Raw genomic sequence first — 11,015 nt, 5'->3', positions numbered from 1 at the left:
GGCCCTATGGGGCTGTAGAGCCCGGCACAAACTAGCATGAACCCATGGAGCCCCGCACAGGCCCGTATGAGCCCGCAGACCCTGGCATGGGCCTGTACGACCTGTAGAGCCCAGTATGAGCCCATAGACCCTGGCACAAGCCCGTAAGAGCCTGTAGAGCCCGGCACAGGCCTCTATGAGCCTGTAGAGCCCAGCATGAGCCTGTACAAGCCCGTAGACCCTAGCACAGGCCTTGTGAGGCCATAGAGCCTGGCACAACCCCATATGACACCGTAGAGCCCAGCACGGGCCCGTATGACACCGCAGAGCCCAGCACAGGCCCATACGAGACCGGCACAGGCCTGTTTGATCCTGTAGAGCCTGGCACGAACCCGTACGAGCCTGCAGAGCCTGGCGCAAACCCGTACGAGCTATACGAGTCCGTAGAGGCCAGCACAGGCCGTACTAGCCCGTTGAGCCCAGCATGAACCCGTATGAGCCCATAGAGCCCACAGGGCCCAGCAAAGGCCTGTATTAGCCCATACAGCCCCTCATGAACCTGTACGACCCCAGAGAGCCCAGCACGAAAGCGTACAGGCCCGTAGAGCCTGCTACAGGCCCGCACAAGCATAAATTCTGGCACGGGCCCAAACTAAGCTGTATGAGCCTGGCACGACCCCATATGATTCTGTAGAGCCCAGCACAGGCCCATATGCCCCATACAGCCCAGCATGAGCCCACAGAGCCCGGCACAAACTGAGCACGCACCCACCCGAAAACAGCTGGTATGCAAAGAACTCTGAGAAGGAGGCTGGAAAGCAAGGGGGTCCACTCCGAGCCTCACGACTCAGCGGGAGGGTCTCCTTGCCACTTTTGTCTGCTATCGAACTTCATTAAATCACTGTCTCAGCTCAATAAAACACATTGTTGCTTCTCTCCTACGAGTGAAGTGCATCACTCATCCATGACAACAGCCCCCTCCCGCCCCACGTCCCCCTCCCCCCGCCCCGTAGTTCCTCAGTGCAGGCCCCGGCGCAGGGTCCCCATGCAGATCCCGGGACAGAAACCCGTGCCGGGAGTCACTGCGTGGTCCTAGTGCCCCTTTCGCACGCATGCGCACGGAGGCTGCGCTGACGTCAGGGCGCGCCACGCGCCGTGTGGCGCCCAGTCCCCCTCGCCGCCAGGCGCCGCCTGCGTCGCGGCCGCCCCGGCCGCCCTCGCTGCCTCTCAACCTACCCTGCTGGGGAGCTGCACGGCGCTCTGGCAGAGCCCGCCCCGTTCCTGTGAGTGGCGGCCATCTCAACCAAGCAAAACAGCCGTCGCTCCGTCCCTCACTAGCGAAGACCACGGCAGGGCGCGCGCAGGCTTCCTACTGGCTGTGACGCCACGCGACCCGCAGCGAAGGGGCGGGACGACCCCGCGCGCGGGGCCAATGGCGGAGCGGGGCGGCTAGGGTGCGCCGCGGGCAGCAGGCTCTGCCGCAGCTCGGCCCGGCGCTGCGCGGCCCCCGGGCGCTCCTGGGCCCCCCCAACCCCCTCCCTCGCCGCCGCCATGGCCCTGCCCCGGTGCCGCGGCCCGCAGTGCTGAGCAGCCGCGCCCTGCCCGCCCCGGCCGCCACCATGGCCGGGGCCATCGCCTCCCGCATGAGCTTCAGCTCGCTGAAGAGGAAGCAGCCGAAGACCTTCACGGTGCGCATTGTCACCATGGACGCCGAGATGGAGTTCAGCTGCGAGGTACCGCCCCCCCCCGGGACCCCTCCTACCCCCCCCCCCCCGGGGCCACGGCGCCCCCTGGGCAGGGGCCGCCGCCGGGCGGGGGTCGCCCTGCCCCTTTGGGGGTTTTTCTCCCTCTCCTTAGCCCCCCGGGGGGGGGGGGTCTTTAGCCCGCTGCCCCCGCTCGTCTCCGCGCCGCCTCTCGCCGTTCGTTTTGGGGGCCATCGCCTCCAGAAGGGCCCTGCCGCCTGCCCTGGGGCAGCCTCGGTTTCTGGGGTGCCCCGAGGCCCTCCGACAGATCCGGAGGCCGCAGCTCCTCCGCGGCGAGCGGACTCCCACCCCGCTGCCCCTCTCCCGCCGGAGCGAGCGGCTGCGGTTTGGGCTTGCTCCGCCGGCGAGGAGCAGCGGCAGGCGCGAGCTCAGCGCTGGGCTGTCACCCAGAGCGGGGAGGCTGCTGCTCGGCGCCCCCGCCGCTGCCCTGCGTGGGCAAACCCCCGCGCCTGGGTGCTCTCACGCTTGCCGTGTATTACATTCCTGCTGAGGCCAGACATGGAAAGTCCGCAGAGAAAACTTTTTAGGGAGGTATCAGAGAAGGAAAATGGATTGCTTGTACCTCGGATTTATTTTGCTGCTTGGCAGCCCTCATGAGGAGACTAGGGCTTGAGTTATATTGGGTGCCAAGGCTTAAATCTACAAGGGTACAACTTAAAACACTCATGAAAACAAAGTTTTCACACGCTCTATGACTTACTAGGTCCATCCGCCGGGTGAAATGTGTTCAGGAAGGCACAGGATTGTGTTCTGATATTCACTTCTCTTCTGCTTCTCTTTTTCTTTGGTACTTTCTTTTTCTGGCCCTTGATAATTCTTCAGCGCTCTTCCCTCAGGGGCTGATATCAGCCCCCAGGAGCCTAATTTGTAATTGCTGTTTTTACATGATCAGCTGGGCTTTTAGATTGGGCATGTAATAACTGAAAGCCAACTCTACCCAGATTAAAATTTAAACTACTTTAAAAAGAAAGGCTCTTCATCTGGTCAAAATTTTGCTGTAATTCCAGTGCCCGTAAGCCAAAAGAATATTTGTCCATGCAAACTTTCTTGCTGATAAAATGTGTTGTCAGCTCTGCGGGGCTTCCTCCTGTTCCCAGGGATTAAGGGTTTATTTTCACCCGCAGCAGTGCGAGGTTCCCACTGTTGCGCTGCCAGGAGAGGTGTTCTGGCTCGCTTCTCACCTGCTTTCCTGAGGCTGCCAATGATAAAGACAAGACAATACTACTTTTTTAATGGTGCAGCCACTTGTCACTTCACGTGGGGCTTCGAGTATTTGTGACGCGGGGACGTAGTGCGCTCAGGTCGGGTTTGAATGTGTTACTCGTGCATCTGAAGATGGCTCGTTGGGGAAGTTCCTGCTCAAAAAGCTTGTTGCTGCCAAGTGGCTTCCCTGCGCACAGGAAGGAGCTGAGAGCCTGCAGGAGGGATCCTGCTCCGCTCCCCCAGCGAGGGACACGACAGGACTTCGGCTGTCATCCTTCAGCGCAGAGGAGCGCTTGAACTGGGGAAAATTTGAGCAAAGTGGAGAGGTCACGGGCAGTTTCACACCGTGCCTAGTGCAGGTGAGGTGGGAGCCTTATTTGAGCTTCCTGGCTGCGTATCTGTCCACTTGCTCTGCGGCCGCCCCATCTGAACGTGCCGAGGGGGAGTTGGGGATTGCTAGCGTTGCGCTCCAGTTGTAGAGGAGCCAGCCTCTCCTAGTGAGCCTGGCGGGGCAGAGGATGGAGGGTATCGCTGCCGCTTGCAGGCTGCTCCTCCGCGTACTTGTCCCTCTCCTTGCTGCTGCTTTCCAGCCGCCTCCCACCCCTCAGTGGGATGGAAGCAGCAGGCAACGAGGGGCTGGCAGTTCCTCCGCAAGGCCGTGAGTCCCTCAGAGCAGCAGCTGCGCCTTTGGTTTGCCTCCGGCTGCAGGACCTGCGATAAATGCAGCGACCTCCCCGCATTCTGCTGGTGCTGGGGCTGCCATCCCTTGGTGAGGAGAGGCTGCGATACGGGCAGAGCCGCCCGATTCGTGGCATCCTTCCTCACCAGCATCTCGTGTCCCCCGTCCCCTCTGCCTTCTGGGATCCTCGTCCTCTCCCCCTGTGCAGCAGAGGCAGCCACCGCTGCACCTCCCCCTCCACTCCCGCTTTTCTATGCGGCCTTAATACAACTGATCTTTTATACATATATATATATATGTGTGTGTGTGTGTGTATCTATATAAATATATATATATATATATACACACACACACACACACACACACACACACACATACATATATATATACTTCATTCCACAGCTCTCTACTCCGTGTTTTCACGAGTTGGACTTCCCAGCCCTGCGACATTGCTAACACCTTGAAGGCATGCCAGCAGAGACCCAGGATGTTGAGGGTGGCCAGGCTGGTGGACGTAGCTGAGCCAGTGTGGCTGAAGAAGCGATAAGCAATAACCAACTCCTTTGTGGTAGGAAGTACAACGAGTGGCTTAAGCTCACCTGCTCTGCTCGGCACGTTTTTTTGTAATGGGTTCATTTTAAATCTGCTCTGTAGGAATTCCCAGCTGTGCATTTCAGGAGATTAAACCTGCTTTGCATCTGTCTGCTCTGCAAATAATGTCCCTAAATGGAGCCTAAATCTGAAATAATTTGCAGAAATGAAATCTTAATCTTTTCTAACGCTGTGATGGAACTTAATAATCACAGCTGGGGTTTCACTTTAAAGATTCATAGTTTGTTTGGGGATATCTTAAAGGTGTAAAGTCGGTGTCTCCCTCTTTGTTGTTTCCATTATAGCTGCCTGAGTGTGGCACCTAGTTAATTGATAGCATCTCGAGAAATGATACACATTTGTATGGCTCTTAATATTGCTGTGTTAAACCAGTTCCCAGCGGCTGCACCTTTCCAAGGACACCTGCAAGTGGCTCGTGCTGTCCATCGGCTCTCTGTGCTCAGAGGATAGTGCAGGAGAAAGCTTCCCAAAAAGCACTGGGGGTTGATGTTCTTCTGCAATGAATACAGTGACATGCTGGGTGCTGCCCAAGGAATGACTCGGGAAGTTGTTTTAAGTGTCAGTAGTGCAAATCGGAGCTTGCTGGAGTGTGGTATTTGAATTGTGAGGGTTTTGATACTGCTGCGGGGTGCCGTTGCCGACGGTTTCCTCTGCGGCTGCTGCTTTCTGGTGGTACGTTCTGCTAGTGCTCGTGGTGGCCCTGACCAAAACAAGTTGGTGAGCCCAACTCAATGTGGCGAAGGTAATTTTGCTGGCCTGTCTTCCAGACGAGGTAGTCTGCTCTCCATCATCTCTGGCATAGCTTAGTCCCATGGTATTCTGGACCCAGATGTTCTGAGGTTTTTTTCCATGTTCTTCCTCTACCAGGATCTCATTTGCATATGAGCTGCTGTGGCCAAGTTTTCTCCTCATGTGTCTTGAGGTGCAGTTCCCCCTCCCCCTGCCAAGACCCAAGCTGCCTGGTTGATGGGAAAGCCCCAGTCTCGTTCTCGTGTGTGTCTTTGCTCCTTTCTTGTTGCAGCGGCTGCAGCTGGGCTCATAGTTCTCTGTCTTTGGGGCCACAGCACCTTTCCTGAAGGCTGTTTCTCTGTAGCCATCTTCATAGCATTGATGACAAATAGAAGTTCCTGAGTAAGAGCAGGTGCAAGAAATTGGGGTGGTTTTGACCTCAGTCTTGTCCCTGCCCAAAATTGAAAGGCAAAGGAAGCAAACGGGGCATGAGGCAACTTCCCTCAGCTTTGTGAATACTTGGGAGAGGCTGTGTAGAGGTTCCGTCATCCCTAGTTAATCGTTTCGCAGCTTCTCACTGATGTTAATAATAAGTGGCCTCTTTTGAGCCTGCTGGGCTTCTGCAAGCCGGCAGAAGGCTGGCCTGGAAAAGACGAATCTGTGGGCAGTAGCAGCTATTTGAAAAAGCCTCAAAAAGTAATCCTCTTGGCTACAAAGCGATCTTCAGTAAGCCGTTGGGATATCAGATGGCAAGGTGGCATTTGGGTTCCTCATGCACCCTTGCCCTGATCTTGTCTCACTTCTCTGGAAGTGCTCAGGAGTTTGTGCCATTTGGTTGCTACTGATGGTTTTTTGCTGCTGCTTTTTTTTTTTTTTTTTTTTTTTTTTTTTTAACATGGGAAGTGGCAGGTTTTCTCATTTGAATTTGTATTTGGAGGAGGTTTACACTAAAAAAAGTCAGAAATCCTGCCGACTTCTGACTGTGTCATTTGGGAATTAATTCTTCAGACCTCTCCTGCTTGTTGCAGTTTGGTTCTGCATCCCCTTTTTGTGCTGTGTCCAAGTTGCACAAGAACATGGATCCTCTCTGACTTCTTCCTGACTGCGCCCTGTGTACAAAAACATGCTCCAGAACACACGTGTCCCCTTGCAGCATCTCTTAAGCTTGTTAAACTCCAGGCTGTCCAATTGCCTCCAGACAGAGAAGGTTCAAAAATGCTGTCAGTCCCCTGCCTTTGTGATTAATCCAGAGGAAGCGTGTTCATGCAGAGGGGAAGGCGGGAAGACGTTTGAGACAGAAACATGTCTTTTTCTTTTGGTGTTTACTCCAGTTTTGATGCCCTTTAATACCTTTTTTTTGTACAGATGGTGTCTTTCAGCTAGGTGGATTTCCAAGTTGGAAGTACTGGAGCAGGGAAGCAGCTCTGGGAACGATTTCCTGGCTGCTGGGGGCGGCACTTTTGGAAAAATCAAGCAGCCCTTAGAACGAGCAGACGAGCACCTGAGAGCATGCAAGGTTTACCTTTGAGTCATTCAACGATAAACTTGCACATTGTTGGGGCAAGGCTAAACTTTTTTTCTCGTGCTGCTGAGCGTCGTGAACTCCAGCCGGCTCGGCTCTCCCCAGCAGCAAGCTCCAGAGGATCACTGCGGGCATGCCGTAGCCTCTGCGGCAGCAATGCAGAGGCACCCCAGTGGGACCTGAGTGCGTCTTTAGCCTCGTCCTGAGAAGATGGGAGGTCCCTGGAGGAGCAAGGTCCTTCTCGCCACTCCTTGGAGCTTCTTCCCCTGCATCACATCGCTACATGACTGCTTAAATTGCACAGCCCAAACGTAAGTCCTGGAAACGATGCTCTGGGCTGTCACTGGCTCCCTTCCCTCCGCCGCTCACTTTGGTGCCAGCCTCAGGCGCCGTGGCCTGTCCTCCCTCATACCCGCCTTGCTCCGTCTCGGGCAGCCACCAAGAAACGTGCTCAGCTGCACCATCTGCCTCGTTACGCCTGGCTGCGTTTCTGGCCTCCTTCATGGTTAACAGAAATAGATTTTAATTAAAAGCTCATTATCGAGTTGTCATGGAGCATTAGTAAATAAAAATAACTTTTACAGTCCCATCTTGTGGCTCAGTAAGTGGCAGTTGAAAGCATTTGACATCTGTTTATTTAAGAAAATGAAAGGATAGCGATTATTGGATTCTCTGTTTGCTCTCGATGGGCTTTAAATCCAAATAAATGGGGATCTGTCGTGCTGCTGTTATCATTCAGAAGGGTAAATAGAGTCTGCAGGCTTGGGTTTGTCTCGTTTTGAGCTGTAAACTGTTGTTTGGGCATCCTCTGATGGGATGAGGAGCATACATCGCCTACCTGTTTGGCTTTTTCTCCTTCAGGTGCTGGTCGGAGGAATGCACCGCTCAGCCTCTGGTCTCAGCCCTGCCACCTCCTTTCTGCCAGCTCCCTCTCTCTTTCTGTGCAAAGATGCCATATCCCCCTCTTAAAGCTTGTTTTTTCTGTAAGGCTTCTAAAAGGAAATATGTAAGGATTTAGCACAGCTTCCCAGGACTCCCTCCCACTTCTCTGGTCTTTTGGGCCATAACGACATCCAAACAGCACCTCCATTCTCTTTATTTCACATCAAGCATCAAATTAGCACTTAAAATTAATAAAATGATCTGGTCAGCTGAAGAGCCGTTTTCAGCACTCCTTAAAATATTTTACTGCAATTCTTTTTTAATAGATGTTCACCATTTCTTCAAGGTCGAGCTTTAGAGAGGACGGTTGCACCCTCTCGTGTCCCAGCACCCCTTTTTTGTAGTGCTTGGCCTCCCGCTGTGCGACCCTTGGCACCCATGGGCGACTAGATAACTTGCTGCTTGCTTTGGTTGCTGGCATATAGATCGTCTTTACCCAAGGAGCAATTGCGCTTTCCGACAGGAAGGCACAGTGCTGAAATAAATTGCCCAGCTGCGTTGGAAATGACTCTTGGTGTGGGTTAATAAATAACCCAAACCCTGTTAATAGCTGCCAAATCTGACATCTCCGCTGGAGAAAAAGATGATGCCAATAAGCCAGGCTGGAAGGACCCTGTTCCGGCAGGCGGCTGCTGCGGTGGAAATGCTCAGCATATACTTAAAACCCACACCACTGATGAATCACACGTGCTCTGCGCTTAGCAAGGAGCAGAAATTCCTGCACTGCAAAACAGCTGCCCAGGGGCCCATCCGCAGTTCATAAAGCAGCGCGTCCACGCAGTCCTCCTGGGCTTGCAAAATATATCAAACAGCCCGTGCTAAGACCAAGCTAACAGGAGAAGACAAAATCATGCTGCTGGCAGCCAGACCTGGATGTAGGAGCGCTGCAGGTGACCTGGCACCCTTGGGCGGGGCAGCAAAACTACCATGGCTGCGTGCCAGATTAAGGGTTTTTTTCACGTAGCTTTTTCTTGGGAGACAGAGCTTTATTATAGCATTGTGGCAACTGCTCTGGCAGATGGCTGAGAGGGAATTTTTCCATGATGAGCCTTTTTGTAGTCTTCTGGAGAGCTTGTAATCGCTTGCAAAATCGGCAAGGACCGGGAGGTGGCGGCACCCGGCCGCTTTCTGGCTTTTCTCTGCACAGCCTCAGGCAACGGGTCTCTGCACCTCGCCGTGCCCACAGGGCTCTCTTGCGTGTTTTACGGCCAGAAGTGTGACAGTTAATGAGACGTGGCCTGTGAAATAGGGGTAAGGCGGGCTGAGGGCCTGAAGGTCCGTAAAACAGTTGGAGTTCGGCTGTCAGAAGATGCCGCTTGAATGCAGATCGTTGTTTTAAGTACCAAGGTGTGGAGTGAGATCACATACGCTGAAATAAAGGTGGCTGCTGTTGCACTTTAAGTATTTAATAAAGGGAATTCGGCACGGTCAGGTGTGACATTATGGCTGGGAACTTCAATGCTGTGCAGTCAAGAATTTTAAGTATGTATTTGCACTGTAGCACATGGGCGCAAAAACAGAGCGATGGTATAAAATCTAACACAGAAGCAATCGGTTAAAATATTTCCGCACCCATATTGAAATCACAGGATGAACGCACAGTGCATGTGCTTTAGTGCTCGCTGCTGGACTTCCAGACTGACCGCAGACTTGCTTTTGGGAAGGAAATCATTGAATTGCGTTAGCGCAGTGTGATGAATGAGGATTTGGGGTTGCAGAGCTGCAGGAAGTCGCCCCAGGGCAAATTTGCTTGTAGTCTGCAGCTGGTGGGAAGCCCACCTGGGAGGCCCTCGCTGGGGCTGGAGGGTGAAGCCCAGCTGGAAACGCCGATTCTTGCGTTTGCTTCCCCGCTGCCGGCATGGGTGGCAGCCACGTGTCACGCCAGCGCCAACCAGGCCATTTGACCCATAGGCTGAAATATTGGCTTTCAAAAAAGAGAAAGAAAAGCCGACAATGCTTTATGCAAAGCAGTTTAATCCTAGTTAAGGAACAGCCCTTTGGCAGCCTTTTTTAAGTGCCTGCAGGAATGGTACACAACAGCCGCTGTAACGTCTGTCACGCTCCAGTTTGAACCCATGAATTAACCCCCCTCCTGGAATAACGGCCCGGAAGGGATCTGCGGTCTGCAGCGTCCAGTGCCAAGACAGAGCTCATCACAGTGACTGGAGGACAGCTAAACGTGGGAAATTAGGGGGGTTATAATTGCAGCGCTGCCGAACTTGCTCCTCCTTGCCCCCGAGGTGGCAGCGGGTGACAGCAGGAGCATGGCATGTTAGATGCCTCTGTTTTCTGTCCCTTCTCACCTTTCTGCCTCCGTAAAGCTCCTGTTTTTAAGAACCAACTGCAGCAACAAGGTTGGTGCAGCTGCAAGGTTGTGCAGGGATTCCTGGGGCTGTACTTAGAGCCATTAGAGTTACCCAAGGGCAGTTAAGAGTGATTTTTTTTTTTTTTTTGGTGACTATATGCTGCTTATAGTAGTGCATGACTTGAAAGGAACCAAAATAATGTCTCCCATCGGATCCACTGCTGAATTTTGATGGGTTGTCAGAAGAAGTGAGCTTCTTGCTCCTGTCCTGAGACGCTGTAGATGTGGGCCCTTGAGGGCATTTTCAGAGGAAAATAAATCGCGTTTCAGTTCCCAAATGCAGGAGGAGGTGGTAAGGTACAAGTGAGAGTAGATGGAAGGATGTAAAGTGCCCTTGGTTGGGATGTTTTCTTATTTCTGCTAAATGCCTCTTTCATGTTTTCAAACCCAGATGAAGTTGCAGGATGCACGCATATGGCGAGGTAAAAAAGGGTGGATTTGGCTGAACAGAAAAGAAGTCCTGAAGGCCCTCTTTACAGCTCTGCCTCCTCTTTCTTCTCTTGCAGGTGAAGTGGAAGGGGAAGGACTTGTTTGATTTAGTGTGCAGGACGCTGGGACTCCGGGAAACCTGGTTCTTTGGCCTTCAGTACACCATCAAGGACACGGTGGCTTGGCTCAAAATGGACAAGAAGGTTGGAGCTTACCTTCCTCTTGCGAGGTTGTGCGTGGTGAGAAGGGAGGATATATTTTCCTCTCTTTTGGCATACCTGAGGTTGTATTAGGTGTGAACTGGGAGAAGTGCATTTAAACCTCATAACCACTACATTTATAAGTCAAAATGAGAAGAATTAGATGGGATTTTCCCCTAATCCCTTCCAAGCCTGTGAGGCTGCTCACCCGGATCCCCTTAGGGCATTTTGGGAGGCAGTCATGCTGGGATGCCAGACTTCGAGGGGACTGAACGTAAATGAGGCCAGATAGTTTCTTTTAGAGAATCTCTCATGTGCTCCCAAATGACAAATCTTTTAGAAACTTGCTTTCTGGAATATTGCTCAGGTAGTGGAAAAGTGAGGTTACACTTTGGCTTCTTCCTGCTTGGTTGTTGTGGTCAGAGATGCACAAAGAGATCGGGAAGAGGAAGAATGGAGAGGAAAGGCAAGGGAAATGCGGGAGGGAATCCCCCCTGAGCTGATGAACGCTTAGCTGGAGAAGTGCTGGATGTGGTGCTGCTTGCACTCAGATGATGTTGCGCTAAAAAAAGAAAAGCCAGTAATTGCGACT

The 11,015-nt window shown here is 52.9% G+C and overlaps 1 protein-coding gene across 10 annotated transcripts in view; it reads left to right on the top strand.

The window, feature by feature from the left end:
• The first annotated feature begins 1,360 nt into the window (after positions 1–1,360).
• The window catches only part of NF2 (NF2, moesin-ezrin-radixin like (MERLIN) tumor suppressor), a 39,074-nt gene continuing 29,419 nt past the window's right edge, over positions 1,361–11,015 (top strand). For 4 of the 10 annotated variants that reach the window (XM_064522427.1, XM_064522429.1, XM_064522426.1 and 1 more), the window contains exons 1-2: positions 1,362–1,712; positions 10,301–10,426. In XM_064522427.1, the coding sequence (XP_064378497.1) occupies positions 1,599–1,712; positions 10,301–10,426 (240 nt within the window). In that variant the 5' untranslated portion in view covers positions 1,362–1,598. Of the gene's footprint in view, positions 1,713–6,360; positions 6,799–10,300; positions 10,427–11,015 lie in introns of those variants that run through there. The other 6 variants (XM_064522431.1, XM_064522432.1, XM_064522430.1 and 3 more) reach the window with 3 other exon arrangements.

This window comes from Dromaius novaehollandiae, chromosome 17 (assembly GCF_036370855.1).
Source record: "Dromaius novaehollandiae isolate bDroNov1 chromosome 17, bDroNov1.hap1, whole genome shotgun sequence".
NCBI lineage: Eukaryota > Metazoa > Chordata > Aves > Casuariiformes > Dromaiidae > Dromaius > Dromaius novaehollandiae.
Note: the sequence above shows the minus strand (reverse complement) of the source record. Positions and strands in the feature narration are given on the sequence as shown.